Source organism: Oryza glaberrima, chromosome 8 (assembly GCF_000147395.1).
Source record: "Oryza glaberrima chromosome 8, OglaRS2, whole genome shotgun sequence".
NCBI lineage: Eukaryota > Viridiplantae > Streptophyta > Magnoliopsida > Poales > Poaceae > Oryza > Oryza glaberrima.
The window spans coordinates 19,604,118-19,622,085 of record NC_068333.1 but is presented as its reverse complement, the minus strand read 5'-3'; the positions used below and the strand labels follow the sequence as shown (position 1 = coordinate 19,622,085).

The window sequence follows — 17,968 nt, the reverse complement described above, 5'->3', positions numbered from 1 at the left end:
TACTATGAAAACCATTTTTTCAAGCGATCAAATCGCTTTACGCAGACAGCCCGCCACTCAGCATGTGTTTACGAAAATCATGTTGTTTTGCAACCAGGCCGCCCCAACTGAAAATACGGTCAGCCTGTAGTTAATCAGCCTCGTAGTAGTAAATTGTTTTTCTATTAGTAGTTGTAATATCACAGTTTGAAAATAGGAAATAAAAAAAGTTGAGAACTATGAAAAACTGGAAGTATGGTAACATATATATTTTAATTTATTTATCTAACTAGTTCAAAACTATAATTTGATCCGTAAAACAATGTACGGCGATTATAAGTATATCAACTTAAAAATAAGCACAACGCAGCGTATAGCACAGCAAATACAAATCGAACCTTATACACAATGCACTAATTAATTAATTTCGTATCATGCTGTATCTATGCTGGTGAGAATGCTAATGTGACTGCGGTAAATATATAGGCCGCCGCCATATTTGTGTTCTTGGGTACCAGTTGCTAGTAGATTTCTAGGATCAAAATCTCCAAAGATCTACTGAGAAAAATGTCTGATCCATGTTGCAATTGCCGTCGATCATCACATCCTCCCCACCGTCTTCGCATGGCGATGGCGGCATTGTGTGCAAGAACCCATACATGAAATCATCCATGGCCGGGACCAGATCGGCATTGGTACTAGCCGCTGACGACGACATCGCCGGCAACGTGTCCATGAATGACCAGTCAATGACATCATCACCGCCGTCGGTGGAGGGCACTGACGACATGGCCGTGTCGTCGTTGCTCGTCGACCGCGCAGGGGCTGCTGCTTCTTGCCGCTGCGAGATCGAGTACGACGACGACGACCCGCCGGCGGCGGCGGTGTTCGCCGGAAACGGGCGGTTGGCGTGCCTCGCCGCCTCGGCCTGGATCTGCTCGACCGTGAGCGCCGCGCCGGGGAAGCGGCGGCGGACGTCGGGAGGGGGGGACTCCGGGAAGTTGAGCGAGCCGGCGCCGCGCGAGCCGCGGAGGCAGACGGCGGCGGCGTCGAACGCCCGCGCCGCCTTCTCGGCGGACTCGTACGAGCCCAGCCATATCCTCTCCCGGCTGTTGGGCATCCGGATCTCCGACACCCACCGCCCCCACTTCCGCAGCCGCACGCCCTTGTACCGCCGCTCCGGCGACGACGGCTGCGCCGGAGACACCACCCCGCCCTCGCCGCCGCCGCTAATTCCAATATGATCCATGGCTAGCTAAGCTCGCAACTAATCACTAATGTAGGCAAGAAACACACTCTCCTATGTACGCATTAGTTACTGATCATATTCATTTTGCAGATTTGCAGCCAGCTAGCTATGCTAGTGATCGATGAGCTGATGATGATCAAAGAGGAGAGAGTGAGAGATTATACTTATAGTGCACGGAAGACGTGTTGTTTGATATGATTTAAATCAGCTTTAATTTGCGATGGATAACAACACGCATGCTGGTAATGGTCAACCTCTCCGTGTGGGAGGAGAGCCGCAAGACTGCTTGCAATGCAAAACAAGAGGTTTGGAAACGGACAGTTTGGTGGCAAAATTTAGAAGGAATATTGTACTGCTGCCCAATATATGATGTTAACAAGCACGTTTGAGAAAAGGCAAGTGCACAGTACGTACGTACGTACATACAATCAATCAATATGTGCTTTAATTTTGTGCCTTTTGCCCTTGTTTGTCGCTGCGGAGAAGTGAAGCCGCGACGATCTTTCACAAGACGGATGTGTAGCAGCTAGCTAGCTAGCTAGGTGGTATAGGGCATGTGCCACACTGTGTTTAATAATTTTGATATTATTACAAAGGATACAACCGAAAGTACAAGTATGCTGACGTACTGACGTTAACCAGTGTGATCTTCTATTTTGCCCCAATTTGATGTTGCCATTTTATTTTGATAGAACTGTATAGGATACGTAAAATGTGACTTTTACCCTATTACTTTTTATGATATATTTTTAGTGGGTCCTATCATTCCACCAACCCTCGAGACCTGCATCCCATCCATATACTATGGCCATTTTAATTTTTTAATCTATTATCATGATTCAAAATTAAAGAATTGATTGCACGTAGAACGGAGATAGTACGTATTCCCCAGCACCATGGAGATTTCATCTTGCTCATCTATTACTTTGGCTTTGAGTTTCCTTCACGCACCTCGTGTTCCCCATCACCATCATTGGCATCGGCTCCGATGTTGTAAGCTCATGTCCGTGACTTCACGGGCATGTCGAGGCTGAGCTAATATACGATGACAATGATTGGCTAGCTCAGGTCGTGGTCGAGGTCCCGTGTGCAAGATCCGGTGATTGAGACGATGGGAGTGTCATTTGTCTAGTGGCAACCTTCATAACCATTGTCAAAATCCTTGCCGGGTCAGCTCCAATGGTTGCGGCGGTGGTTATCTTTTGCTTCGGTTCGATGTTGGTTGTTGGTGGTGATGTGCACGAAATTCGATCAGCATAACAATTAGCCGCTGATTTCGGAGATTCTGGTTCCTGGTTTTTGATAAAGACAAGGACTACATGCAACTTGCAAGCCTCTACGCAGAAACAATGGTTATGTACATTTTCGTCAACTATAGATATAGGTTTAGCAATAGGTGTTGGTAGTTTTCTTGTTTTTAATGAAGATATGATATTATAATCTGCAGTAGTTCGAACTACAACATCTGAAACAGTTTGTTGTACCTTTTTTGAAGCTAAAGACGAAATAAATTCTATTATCTAAAAAAATACATAGTAATTGATGTTGATCGCCATGGCATTCCTCTACGTTTTCATGGGATTTCATTTCGTATAGTTGTGAAAGGTATGCAACGTGTAATATATGAACTTAATTTTTTTACGAATTCCCTTTGACACTGACATAGTGGTGATTGATATTTTTTCTATAGATCAATCACATTTGCAACTGTTAGATTAACATTCAACAACTAACAATAATATTTGGTATTATATTTATGTATACCCCTTCGTGGATCCTCCTAGGATTAGAAGTAGATGTTCTAATCCACAAAACAGGTCAGTTAGGATTCCTCGTGGCTTTCCTTTTTTTTTCATAGTCCTCAATAGATCATCTCTTAATAATCTATTTTGCCACACCTCCATTACACATGTGACATGTCAACTTGCAAAGCAATGCTGGTACTTTTGGGTGTCGTTCACTCGTTCCCAATATTATTTATCTCGACTCCTTTTGTTTCCTAGGTCTAGCTAGCTAGCTAAGTTTTCTTTTTTAAAATTGAACACACTTTCAGCCAGTATACATCCGTTCTGTTTTACTCCATCCATTCCAATATAAATGCAATTGTGGGTTTCTGTGTCCAATGTTTAACCGTTCGTCTTATTTAAAACATTTATGAAAAAATTAAAAAAATTATTCACACATAAAATGCTATTCATATTTTATCATCTAATAACAATAATAATATCAATCATTCAATAAGATGAATGATCAAATACCAGACATGCATGGAAACTCACAACTGCACTTATATTGAGACGGAGGTAGTATGTTGTACAAAGGCATTGACATACTAGTTTCTTAATAGTGTGTTTCTTAACTACGAGAACTAGAGGTTACTTAACTATGTATTTATAAAAATTATTAAAACTATAAATGTATACTCTATAATCGTTGGTTGTGTGTCTATGGACAGAGGCCGAAGATGTAACCCATTTCCATTATAAAAAAATGAAGAATCTACCAGTGCAAACACACCACTATTTTACGTATCAAATCTCAAAATTACTCCCCCTGAAGTGGTCCAAGTAAAAAAAGTGTCAACAATATGTTTTTATATATTAACAACAATTTGCGATGTACTTATATATCATAATTTAACTGTATTTATACTCATTCTAGGACATCACATTTTAAGTATATATATAATCTATCACTACTAATGCTAGCTAGCTTAAAGTAATTAAGCGTGTGGCCATGCGCGGCAACGTGTGCTTAATTAATTATATGCCTATAGTTAAAATTAAAGTACTACACATATGGACCACTTCCTAAGAGCGCAATTAGTTCATTTTGGTTATGCGCCCTACGCACGCATGTGCTTATTAATTAGGCCTTGCACTGTTGCATGTGATCCAAATGCATGATGGAGTGTCGTTGTGGTTGTTTAACCAGATCGAGCTCATGTGGTTTTTAACCTAACCATCCGTGTTATTATGATTGACTTCGATAAATTATTCCAAAAGTTAGAGCAAGTTGACTCCTTTTCTCTCATGGAATATGTCAAACTAACTGTAGCTGGTCATTGTAATTAAATTTTGCGCATGCATACATATATTGCAAAGGCTTAGCTATGATCTCTTATTAATTTATAGAGAAAATCCAAGAAATATCATTGACAAGTGTGAGTTCTATAAAATACCATCGTATAACCGATTTTGTCTCGAAAATGCCATCGCTATTAGAGTTCCGTTAGCAACTCTCTATTAAACGCTATAGGATAAATAGTGTATTTAAGTTAATGGTGCGAGATGGACGGAACCCTAACGACGTTGTATTTTTGGACAAAATCGTTTGTACGAAGGTATTTCATGGAACTCGCACTTATCGATAACATTTCTAGAAATTGGGCGTGCGTCAATGATATTTCTTGGATTGTCTCTAATTTCTAACTTGTTCAAGTATAAGGTCAATGTGTTATGGCTTGACATATACTTCCTCCGTTTCACAATGTAAGTCATTCTAGCATTTCTCACATTCATATTGATGCCAATGAATCTAGATAAATATATATGTCTAGATTCATTGGCATCAATATGAATGTGGGAAATGCTAGAATGACTTACATTGTGAAACGGAGGGAGTATATAATTTCCCTTTTTATTGTAGATAATTAACTTTTTAGTTATACTATTAAATCAGATATCTGCGATATAAACTTTTCAGTTATCGGATGAAAAACAAAAGAGACAACTAGCAGTTGATATAATTTCATGCGTGCCGTTAAATACTTAATTTCAAATGTATGTAGAGCTTAAGGAGACGAGGCCGGCCGTGGACCTGCTGATAATTAACATAGAGGGTGTTTGGGAGAGAGGGGCTGTCTCTCCCAAACACCCCCATAGTCAAGCACTTCAATTATTTCAGTTGGAGCAGTTGTTGTCGGGCTTTGATCGATCAGTTCGCATAAACTAGCATACAGATAGAGTGCAGGTTATGTGCATGCCAACAAATTAAAGCAATATCGTCAGGTCAATGCGACCAACCATGGCGGCTATACGTATGTATGATTGTAGGTTGTATATATTATGGATGGTTTGGTCGTTCATGCGCGCCATCGTTTGATGTCCATTTCGAATTTAATTAATGATATAAAATGAAATGCGCTTTCAACATCAAAGCCATGCATTACATTTCGGTTGTTTAATTTCGATTCTTTCTTAATTTCTTTTGCTGTTCCTTGGCTATGCAAATGTGAGGATCGATGTTATGGCTCGACCTATATATAAGAATTAAAGAAGTGCTTCTTCTCTATAATATGCTAATTTGGGTTTTTTTTTGATAGGTCGGTTAGTTGTTACTCCATCATATCCATTCCAAAATATAAGAATCTAGTATTGGATATGTCCTATTTAATTCTAGGTTGTTATATTATAAGATAGAGGGAGTAACGTTTTAGACAAAAAGTTTATTTTGCCTCCATCTAGTAGGCTCCAAGTCTAATTTTGCGCTCTCACTCTCTTAAAAAAATTGGAACACATCCCTCAACTGTTAAAAAGGATACAATTTAACTCCTTTGGTAGATTGCACGATGGTTTTATCCAACGTGGTGTCCATGTGTTAGTCTAGGCATTGAAGAAATTAATAAATGTGGGTCCCACTTGTCATATCTTCTCCCCCGTCTATCTCCTTTCTCTGTATCCCGATTTTCTCTCCTCATTCCAATCAGTAGAAGGGAGCCAGGCGGAGGTGAGGAACTCACAACAGAAGCGGCGATGGCAACTAAGCTTGGGGGTACATCCTCCATGGAGGGTGGTGAGGGCAGTCAGAGTGGCCTGACTTGAACTGCCCTACTACCCCAGCAACTTCTGGCTTGCACCGCCACCTCAATTAGTGAACACTGACAACGGCGCATGGGAGCACTACCCATGGTAGTAGTGCTCCACCCTCCACTGCTTCCTTGACTCTCTTGCCAGCACTAAGTAGTTGCTCCACCCCCACTTGGTAGCTCCCAGATGTCAAGCTCGAGCCTTGAGCTCCTTCTCGAACTTCAGCCTAGGCATCAAGTGCCACCAGCGAGAAGAGGAAGGGGGACAAGGGGAGGCACCAGAGCGAGGATGAAGGTGGGGGAGCGAGAGCAGCCGAAGGGTGAGGAGTGGGTGGAGAGGAAGGTGAAAGGACCTTAATGTCGCCTAGAGGGGGGGTGAATAGGTGTTCCTAAAAATTATCACAACTTCATAGCATATTAGAATGATGAGAACTTTCGGTTCAAATAGGAACTTCCGATATGAGATTGGAAGTTCCGGTCTCAACCGAAAAGTTCGGCGGATAATGAAAGAAAACACTAGCTATGAACTTCTAGTTCAAATAAACAAAATGTATATGAATCAAAAGGTGACAAATAAGTTATCTAAACAAGATATAAGGTTACCAACTAAATCAATTAAGCATGCAAGTAGATCGGGTAAAAACTAGCTCAAGCACAATATGAGAGAATGCACAAATGGACAAACCAAGAGAGGAGACGCGTGATTTGTTTCCCGAAGTTCGGATCCACGGATCCTACGTCTCCATTGAGGAGCCACAAGGGCCGGGCCTATTTCAACCCTTTCCTCACGAGGTTGCACAAATGCACTCCTCGGTTTCACTCTTGATTTCTTCCCTTGCGGAGGCGAAATCGAAGCCTTCACAAACTTTCCATGGCACACCACAACCTTGGGTGCTCACCGGCAACGCCTAGCCGTCTAGGAGACCTTAGTCCCCAAGAGTAACAAACACAATCGAAGATTTGCTTGCTATGAACTCGAGTGCTCAAAGTATGGAGTGAAGCTCACTAGCTCTCAACTTCTCAATCACTCAATCCAACTCTTTCCCCTTCTCAAATCCCTCTCACAAAGAGGCACTACAAAGGATGGAGTGAAGCTCACTAGCTCTCAACTCTTCACTCTCACAATCCAACTATCTCCCCTTCTCAAATCCCCCTCACAAAGAGGCACCATAGAGGTAGGGAAATTGGGATGGCTATTTGGCTTTGGATGTGTCTAATACTCCCCAAGAGCAGCAGCCACTCAAAGGTGGGGTGGAGGAGTTTATATACCCAAGCTTCTCAAAAACTAGCCCTTGGAGGCCAAGACTGTAATTTTCGGATTTTCCGAAAAGCATTTTCGGACAAGTCCGAAAATCTACAGAAGCAAATCTTAGATTCGTAGCCATTTTCGGAATATCCGAAAAATTTCGGATATATCCGAAAACTTTTCGGAGTTTTCGATAATTTTTTAGACTTTCCGAAAAGCACAGAGTAAAAATGACTATAACTTTTTGCTTGGGAGTCCGTTTTTGATGATCTTGGACTCTATGGAAAGCTCACTCAGAGGACTACCCAACTCAACCAAAAACAAGGTCTAAAACCACTCAAATGATAGGTTAAAGCTTGGGTTTCTCTTAAGGTAGCACTATGATAGGTCACTTTGAGCACCGAGACATACACAAACACCTCGACGTTGCATCCCTCTTAATAGTATGGCGTTCCTAAACTCAAATGTAAACAAGAAGATAATTATACCATTAGGAATGACTTTTTTTCATCTTTCTTTCATTGTCTTGAGGGACGCCAATGCCGATACCGTTTCACCATATATTCTTCAAATGATTGATGCGGTTACTTGTAGCTTCAAATGGTCTCGCACGGTCCATCATGACAAAGCCGTCACTCGCCCTTCACCATCGGATTTGGTTCTTCGGCGCCAAGCCCCTTGCTTGCCCTTCACCGCCGCATGGTCTATCGTGATCAAGCATCGCTTGCCCTTCACCGTCTTGCCATAATAGCCATTTCGTATCACACATCTTCAATATCTTCACTTTGTCATTCTTGGTATTGTTAGGTGTAATGATATCACTTGAGCATCAACACCTTTGTAATCCTTGGGGCATATTTTTTTCATTCAACTCAATAAAATTATTAGTCCCAATGATCCGGTTGTCAACCTCCAAGTGTTGACCAACCGATCACATGTATAAAAGGATATGAATAAATGATGAGTATTAATCGACACCATAAGTGTCATATACTCAAATATATGTTCAAATGTAAAGATCTCAATTAAATGAAGGTGAATAACTTGGATCGATTACATGCATAACTAAAGTATAGGATTTGCTCCCCCTAAATGTATGCATACAAAATATTTGTGTGAAGCAAGAGTATGCATAACAAGATATTAAACATTGAGAGCTTATCCTATACAAGAATAGAGGGCATTTATCAAATATAGAAAATAAAATAAAAACATACCTTCATCATCTCCATGTTCTAAATGTAAAGAGACTAAACAAGATATGGCTCAAACAAAACATTAGTCTCACATGTTTATGTAATCACATGAAAATATTATATATGAATATATCAATATGTGCACAGATAGAAAGAGTGATACATATAGTTTGATCTCCATGCATTTCATCCTTGTGATTTAGGTACACCATCAATGAACGTTTTTCTCTCAACTCATATGAAGTCCAGAAATCACCTCTCACATATTCCACTTTCATATCCATATGAGACTAGTAGACAAAGAAATGCTTATAACAATGTTAGTCTCATGTAATTGGATTCGTCATTAATCGTCAAAACCAAATTAATGGCACTTGAACTTTCATAAGGAACCGTCCATGGTGGCATCGGGTGCATATAGGGATGCTAAAGTGCCCAACATTTTAGCCTACAAAATGTTGATGGGTATAAAATGGGGTGGGCTAAATTTCTATTTATTTTGAACTAAAAATATATGAGGGATAGATAGGGTTGTGAAAGAACCCATGGGCATTGACCCATTATCACCCCCGTGCATCAAGGGGTGCAAGTCAAGCTGTGCCATCAACATCACGGCGAGGTGACTCCACAAACTCCTAGTCTCCGACGGCTGCACTGACGCTTGTGGCATGTTCAACAGTAGCACCTACTACTATAGGAGACAAGCTTGATCCAATCGGATCTAGGGGAGCTTCTCCCAGCGGTGGGAAAGGTGGGATGGCGGGGGGGGGGGGGGAGCTAGCGGCAATGGGGCACTGACTAGAGTATACCAGCAATATGGCCGCCCACAATGAACTAAGGGTCAACTTGGAGGCGTAGGCTAAGGCCTAAGGGGCCTAAGGGGACTCAGGGTCAAAGAACTCAGCGTCACAAAAGCATCCGAGGATGGCAACAACCCGACCCACAAGACGCCATTTGCTTCACTTGTTGATCCCCTTACACTGTTGTAAAACCAACAGTCAATTGCCGATGAGACCACAAGGCATGGTAACCGCCAAGTAGGACGATAGCGAGCCTGTTGGAAAGAAGAAGAGAGAGGAGAGAGTAGTATAGTTGGAGGAAGAAATAAACGTGGTCAATTCCACATGGGTCCGTGTCAATTTCCACATGGGTCATTGTGGATGCCACATAGTATAGTAGTATGGTATAAAATCAGGTTGCAAAATTGTTGAGATCCAATTTACAATGGTTTTAGGCCCTGTTTGGTAGACCTCTGGCTCTGGCTCCACCTCTTCTGAAGCTGGAGCCCATCCAAACAGTTTCAGTTCCATCCAAAATAGAAGTGGAGCTAGTTGAAGTGTTATCACAAAATGAACTAGGGAGGTGGAGCTGCGTTTTGGCTGCTTCACAACACCTAACTTTTGAAATTAAGAGTTCTATTCCCTCTGTCCCATTTTAAGTGCAACCATAATTTTCCATGCCTAACTTTAATCATCCGTCTTATTTGAAAAAAAAATTAAAAACATAAGTCACGCATAAAGTATTATTCATGTTAATTAGAAAAAAATTTAAATAAGATGAACGATTAAAGTTGGACATGGAAACTTATGGTTGCACTTAAAATGGGACGGAGGGAGTACCAAATAACCAAACAGCCAAACAGGCTCTTACTGTCGAGGGAATAAATCAGACTCCGCCATAGTTGAGGGACTCAAAATATACTCTCTATTTTTTTTCTCTACAACAGATTGTAAAGACATCCAAAGAGGGCAGAAGTCTTCCTCCGGCCCAAACCCACTGACTTTCTGAGATGAAGCCCACTCGGCCCAAATAAAGCCCACAACCAGACAATCCTTCTTCGAGACGGCGTTGCGTCCCAAGCCCAAGAGCGGAAGAAAGAAAAAGTCAGCCGCTTTTGACTCGTTTCCTCCTGGTCCGCCGCTACTCCTCCGCTCCGCTGCCTGCCTAGCCTAGCCTTCGCCGTCGCCGCCGCCGCCGCCGCCCTCGCCGTTGATTCCGCCGCCCGCTGCGTGATGGACGGGGAGGAGGCGCCTCCGGGAGCGCTCAACCTGGCCGACTACGCCCCCGCCGGGGCCCGCACCGTCGACTGCTTCAGGCGCATCCGCAAGATCGGCGAGGGCACCTACGGGTAAGCGAAACTTCCCCTCGATCTCCGCCTCTCGCGCTATGAACTGTTTCGTGCGAAATCGCTGTCTCCCTTGCGGCGTGGTTGAGCCGCGGTGGAGTGTAGCGGTGTAGCCTTTGAGATCGTAGTGGGGGGCGGGATGTTCGTCTCACCCCCCTAGTTAGGGCTGTGGTTCCACGGAATTGTGAGAGGTCGAATTCTCGTCAAGTCAATGCACGCTTTGTGTCAATTGTTGCTGGCTAGTTTGCTCGCTTCAGAATGCGAGGCGACATTTTTGGTCTAGTTGTTTTCCCTATATTTAGTTACTCCTTTTCGTTTGAGCTCTAGAAATATGTAGTGGTTCGTTGGTTTCGGTTAGGTTTCGTTGGTTAATGTTGCACGTGGGGCATTTCATTTACAGCTGATTGCTGAATTCGCTAGTTATTTGGCAGATACGCTGACTAACCTGCAACAATGAGAAGTAATTTATCCACGGCGGCTAGCTAGTTGAGATTTTCACCATGATGAAAGAAAGAGGACATGTCTTAATGCTCGCTACAACACTAACCAATATAAATGATTCGTTCGAAACATCCCGTCTCTTCACACGGAGTAGCATATCTTTCTTAACATAGGCCTTTGTCCTGTACAAAGCAGGTTTATTAAAAATTCACATCTCATTTGCCGAAGTACATTAGGAAAAGATAAAGAATGTTAGAGACATGTAATTGATGGGTGAATTCGAATATTGTCTTGTTAGGTCCAACGACTTTGCAATTTCATCCATATTCCATAAGGAAAAAGAATCCAAGACTGCTCTTTCCTGTGTGCAGAAGAAATGAGGTTTCGCTTGATTGGCAACAGTCCAGATTATGCCACACTAGTATGGTTTGCAGTTTGCAGCTCACTGAGTCCAAAAATAAATGACGCAGTTGCAATATTTGTTTCCTTTTTATTTTCCTTAGGACCAATATATAATAACAATACATATTAAATATTTAAATGTGGTACCAGTTTTTTTATGAATTTACCTTCTTCACCATTGGCCAAGCTGGCAGTGCGCTAGTTTTACCTCTACATTTATTTATTTTTCCTAACAATCTCAGTGAAGTATTCGAGGCTATGGATATTATAACTGGAGAAAGAGCAGCGCTTAAGAAAATCAAACTGGATGATGGCAAAGAAGGGGTAAGCTTTATGATATCCACAAAGCTATGGCTACTCTTTCTAATGAGCAACCGTGTTCATTGAAGAACATTGCACTTCTCTGATCTGATCCATACTTTTGTAGTTTCCACGCCAAATCTTGCGTGAGATTAAACTATTAAAAAAGCTGGATCACGAGAACATCATCAGATTGAAAGAGATTGTAGTATCTCCTGGTAACAAATTTCTTCTAGCAATTTCAAGATGTCTAAGAGTACAGAAAACTGCATATTCCAACCATGTGTAAATATTTTTCAGGTACAGCACATGGAGCAGGAGGATCAGGTCAGTTACTTTATTCTTTGTTTCTTGCATTCTCCATTGATGTGCTAATGCTGATATATTTTATTTGTTTTGTTTAATAATTTTTCATTCTGCTCAATTTTTTCTTCATATTGATCAATGCACAGAAATCATTCATAACCTATGCTTAAATTCTGCAGATGATTACATGTATAGGGGAGATATCTATATGGTTTTTGAATACATGGATCATGATTTGAAGAAAGTCTTGCACCACAGTACCCCATCCCAAGTCAAGGTACTCTGGTATATGTAGTTCTTCTATCCCATGTGTTTTAAGCAGGGGCGGAGCTAGAACGAAATGGAGGGGGGGTGCCACTTGTTTAATTTACTCACTTTATATCGAGTTTAAGTTGATATGGGTGCCTAAATTTATATTGAGGGGGGTGCACACATGGTGAAAATAGGTAAGGTTTAGTTACAAATTTTTTTTCACCGGGTTCCTGGGAACCCCTCCTAATGACTCTATCTCCGCCCCTGTGTTTTAGAGAGATGCCCCCTTTCTTCTCGTACTTTCAAAGTGGACTATGGAATTTTGAGCTAAAGATTAAAGGAGCTATTGTCTTGGATTAGGAATTTTCTGCTTTCATCCTGAGAATTGAGAGATTTAAACTAGTAAATCACAAAACTTCCAAAATTGGTTCAAGTTCTCCAAGAATTCACCATAGGGGGGGGGGATCAATACCTGCTTTTATTTTTCCTGGACATGGATCCTGTCACCTCCTTCATCAGTAGCCTCAAACAACTAACTTGGCCTGGTTTCAAGTGTTTCCACACTACTGCTGCATGCCGGGGATGGATAGAGTGAGAGGCCATCTGTGGTTTGTGGACCATGGTGACATTTATGGGAATTGGGAAACCAGGTCTGGCAACAGTGACCAAGGAGGGCTGAGGGTTGCAGCAAGGAGTATGTGAAGGACAAATAAGTATTTGTGATGGTATCAAGGACGAGGGAGGTTGGGATAGTGGTAGGGATGTTGTCTTGTGCCTTGATGCCTATCGGATAGGATAAAATATTGCATGCAACAATTCACATGGTTAGCGTGGTACCTGCAGGTTCCAACAGAATAAAATTTCCACTAATATATACTTGCTGCAGAAATATGATTTAACTTGCTGTAACAATTAACATTGAACGGTAAGCTTACCAAAACAAAAGATTCTTCTCTCGCTCAGTTTCTCTTGTATAGTTTTATGCAAGCTGTTGTAAACAAATTAAGCTTCAGTGCTTCACCAAGCAGGATACAAGTTGATTGTACTCCTTAAGAACAGCCTATTCATTGTTGTCTATTTTCATTTCTGTAGTATTATATGGAGCAGTTGTTAAAAGGATTGCACTACTGCCATGTCAACAATGTACTTCATCGTGATATCAAAGGTTTGTTCTGTTTGAATGTATCTTCAACTTTTATATCTATGATCATTTTTATTCGACCCTCAGATTACTTGTTACCATTTATAGGGGCTAATCTTCTAATAAGTGGTGGTGGTAAGCTGTTAAAGCTCGCTGATTTTGGCCTTGCAAGGCCATTCACTAGAGACGGAAGTTTCACAAATCATGTTATTACTCTCTGGTACCGGTAAGTCGAATAAAGAATTAAGGACTTATGCTATTATATATCATCTTGTCCAACCCCAACATGTTTACTTGTGTTGTATTTTTTTCCTATCTCCTTTTGCTGATATCAATTTCCTTCATTCTACAAACTGCTCTTAGACCCCCAGAGTTGCTCCTCGGTGCCACAAATTATGCTGAAGCAGTGGATATATGGTCTGTTGGTTGCATATTTGCAGAATTTTTATTGAGGAAACCATTATTTCCTGGCAGAACTGAGGTATGATACATTCCTTTTACTTTTCCTTGTTTTCCTATTTCTATTATTGCTATTATTGAGATTGGGACTAGGGGATAAGATCAATGAATTACCTTGTACTTTTGATGTTTTCTAATACTCGATAATGCATGTTGAACGCCTAATATTACAACTTATGGTTTCATGTACAAACTGAACCTTTTTTTGTCTATAGCATGATGATTTTTTGGACGCGACTATGTGGCGCGTAGTAGTGCTTTAGCGCTAATGAGCGACCGTCCAAAAATAGAAACCCACGGGCTACAGCAAACTCCCGCACATGTTTTTCCAAAAAAAAAAAGAAAAAGAAAAGGGAATCGTAAGCAGTGACACAACGCACTTACCAAAAATAGAAGCGTTGCATCTTTTCCTCAGGTCCAGCTTTGTTGGAAAAAAGACATGTCATAATGCACTTTCACTTTTAGTACTATGCAGTCACATGCTAACAGAGTCTAGTACTTTTAAAATCTTTGGTGGCTTATATCTTTTAAACCGTATATTGTTTTTAAGATCCAATTGAACCATCGTAATCTACTGAACATATATGACAAAACTGAGTCCAATATTGAATATATTCAAATTATTTACTTTTGTAGCAGTGTTGTTACTTTAAATATTATGAAGAGTTACTTCCCTATACCAATATAGTTACTTTAAATACCATGAAGAGTTGCTTCTCTCTAGCAGTGCAGTTATTTCTAACACCGTAAAAGGTTAGTTCTATTTTTTCAGTTACTTTCCTCTATGAGTGTAGCAACTTTTAATAATATGAAGAGTTACTTCCTATATAAAATAAATTGCTTTCATCGAAAACAATAATCTATAGATATATACACAAACATATGGTTTACCTCGAATAAAAAGTTATGTATTTACTTGTGAATCCACACTTTACTATGAAGATATTTCTTTTGACACATATATGTAATTACTTCTAATGCATTCTATAAAAAGTTGCTTCCATTGCAGAGCTTAGTTACTTCTACTGTTTAACTAAATTACTTTTAAATATTTCAATATATTTAATATTGTACTCATTTTATCATATATTTTGAGTGGAGTTTAATGGTTAAAACAGATCTTAAAAATAATACATGGTTTGAAATATATAAGCCATCAAAAAATTTAAATAGATTAGTAGATGTACTACATGAGACTCACATCGTCGGACGGCTGTAGCAGGTGTCTCGCCGTAAGACTAATTCGCGCGCGCGCGCGGGGATTAGATTTTACCTTCACCGTGACATTTCTTATCTGTCCAAATTTTTTTCAGTTAAGTTCTACTTTTACTCCTCTTCTCCATTTCAAAAGTTGTAATCTATGGTATATAGTACACTTGAAACATATGATCAGAAAGATATATGAAGGATAGATATGTTTCTTTGGAAAAATGCCATTCCACAAATATATCACGTGCACACATTATATTCTTTTATATTTTGAAATTGAGCAACTATTGATCCTGATTGCCCTTTTTGTTACGTTTCCTCATAGTGAAATGACATTATGCCAAATTTCTTTTTTGCATTTTTTTCTTGGCTCCAAGAACGACCCCTCCCCCTCATAAGCACTAAGCATGTCAACACAATGGTCTTTCTTTTGGATTCAGATATATTACTGCATGATATTTACAATCTTCATTTTGTATTTTATTTCCATATAAAACTCTGACAGAAGCTCGTATGTTGTTTTAGCAAGAGCAGCTATCAAAAATATTTGAACTCTGTGGATTTCCAAATGAGGAAAACTGGCCAGGAGTATCCAAACTTCCATTGTACAAGACTATTCATCCTACAACCCCAACGAAACGACGTCTGAGAGATATTTTTCACAAGTAGTCCACCTGCTATCACTTCTCATCCGTTTATCAACAGTAGTTACTGTTTTTCTAGTAAGATTAAGAATAATGGAGTAATGTGGCTAAAAACTTTCTTCTACAGCTTTGACTCTCATGCAGTGGATTTAATTGATCGCATGTTGATCCTTAATCCTACTGAGGTATGTTACCCTTTCTTATGTTTCAGTGTACAAGAATTCATATGATGTTGAGGCATGAGAGCCATCTCAATTTAGGCCACTTATACCATTTAAGATGTAAACTACTATATGTTTATGTAAAGATTTGGACTAATTTATAGAACTCAAGATATCCATTGATAACGATTAGTTCTAAACTTACCCCCCCCCCCCCCCCCCCCCGTCAACCATTGCAAAAGTTTGAGTTGCCCCCCTTAACTACAAAGCCAGACAAGATACACCCCTCAATTGTTGAATCTGGACACTTAATCCCCTGCGCCCTATTTTAGATGGTTTAGACCATGCTGTCCGACATGTCATCTCCATGTGGCTGAACAATCCATCAATTTGCGACTGTCCTATTGTTTGAAGAAAAAAAGCACATAAAGGTGTAATTTGCAGAACTGAATTTGGCAAGGTTGCCATTAACATAACAATAAGGCTGACATTAACATAACCATAATATACCGTGTCTTGCATTACATGCATAAGTCACTTAGCCATAAGTCTGACATTAGCCACAAGCAAAATCAAAAGATCATCATCCCACAAGTCTGACATTAGCCATAACCATAAGTCTTCCCTTATGGTCCTGATGGTGAGGTGATGTTCTGACCTTTCCCTGACCACCACTTTAATTTTGTCAATCTTCCCGGTTGAAGAAGGCAGAGCGGCCTTCTGGTGGCTGCTCGTGGTTAGGGATTTGATTTGAGTAGCTACAGCCTACGGTTAGGGATTTGATTTGAGTAGGGAATTTTCACGGGGAGAGAAGGGGAGAAGCAGAGGGACAGATGGGATATTTTAATGTGCTGCCATGTCATCGCCAAGTGGAGGTGCCACCTCAGACAACCTGGCCAAAACTACCAGCACAAAGGGGTTAAGTGTCTGGATTTAATAGTTGAGGGGTGCGTGTTGTCTGGTTTCATAGTTGAGGGGGTAAATCAAACTTTTGTGATAGTTGAGGAGGGGTAAAACGTACTTAACCCTATTGGTATCGTAAACATAAATAGTTGTTACATTTTAAACACATTCAGGGAAGGTTCTATGTTTAATTGCTATGCTATATCTATGCTGCTCAAAGGAGTAAGCGGGGATTGTGCACTCCACACTCAACTTCACCTCTTCACTTCAGAAGATAGTTGTGAGTGGATTTGTGTAGACATGTGTGTTAAATGTAGGAAACCTTTGTAAAACACTCTATGCAGGTCGAGGTTGCTTGTTGATCTGATGTAAATCATATATGCATTTGTTTGAACTGGACAATAATTAATGTGCACATCATTCTAGTATAAAATAAAATTTAAATTTCTGAAATCGGATATGATGTATCTGGAATTCAATATGAATGGAGCCAGCTAATATCAATTTTGTATCAGTTTTTTATACTATGATTTAGAGAATCAATTGTACTCTCTATAGAAGAATATTCTTAAGGTTTTTTTACTGTGGGTCTTGAACGTGGAAACAATCTAATACCTTTCTGCTTTTATTTATTCTGCAGAGGATTTCCGCACATGATGCTCTTTGCGCAGCATACTTCATCACTAAAATGTAGCGTCCTTTCTGTGGAAAAGAATCTAGACTCGCTGTTCTTTGCAAAGGATTAAGTTCCTAGGCGTTAAATAGGTGTAAGTACTATCTGAAGACTGTTGTTTCTCCTTCTGACCTTGGTTTAGGAACTATAGGGCTACTGCGTAGTAAAAATGTTTTTTTTTTTTGTCTTTAATAGCTTCAATAGATATGTGGATATGTTGTACATTATTACTTGTGACAATCCATTCCATTAGTTTTTTTAATAGTAAGCAATTCTTCTTGTGCTATTGTGGTATGTTGAACAGCACTTACTGAAGTGAAGGCTATACAAAGTGCCTTCAAAGTACAAAATAAAGCCTAAGCAGCTCTTTACTGGTATGCTAATTATACAGCATGTTATTTGTTTCAACGAATATAGAGTACTGCAATATGCTTGCAGTAAGGATCACGTGATCATATTTTATGAGTCTTCTTTT

At 40.2% G+C, this 17,968-nt stretch overlaps 2 protein-coding genes across 3 annotated transcripts; one reads left to right on the top strand and one right to left on the bottom strand.

The window, feature by feature from the left end:
• Positions 1-517: 517 nt before the first annotated feature.
• LOC127783105 (ethylene-responsive transcription factor ERF017-like) lies at positions 518-1,228 on the bottom strand. Its single transcript, XM_052310365.1, has one exon. The coding sequence runs from the start codon at positions 1,226-1,228 to the stop codon at positions 518-520; it is 711 nt and encodes a 236-aa protein (XP_052166325.1).
• A 9,132-nt stretch (positions 1,229-10,360) lies between these two features.
• On the top strand, positions 10,361-17,955 carry LOC127781683 (cyclin-dependent kinase C-3). 2 transcript variants are annotated; one of them, XM_052308693.1, is made up of 11 exons: positions 10,361-10,605; positions 11,688-11,769; positions 11,873-11,963; positions 12,046-12,072; positions 12,231-12,328; positions 13,396-13,468; positions 13,553-13,670; positions 13,808-13,925; positions 15,647-15,777; positions 15,884-15,941; positions 17,461-17,955. In XM_052308693.1, exons 1-11 carry the CDS (start codon positions 10,490-10,492, stop codon positions 17,512-17,514), a joined length of 966 nt encoding a protein of 321 aa, XP_052164653.1. In that variant the 5' UTR covers positions 10,361-10,489; the 3' UTR covers positions 17,515-17,955. The 2 variants fall into 2 exon arrangements, with proteins under 2 accessions (XP_052164653.1, XP_052164652.1); XM_052308692.1 differs by having other exon boundaries at positions 15,638-15,777.
• Positions 17,956-17,968: the final 13 nt, after the last annotated feature.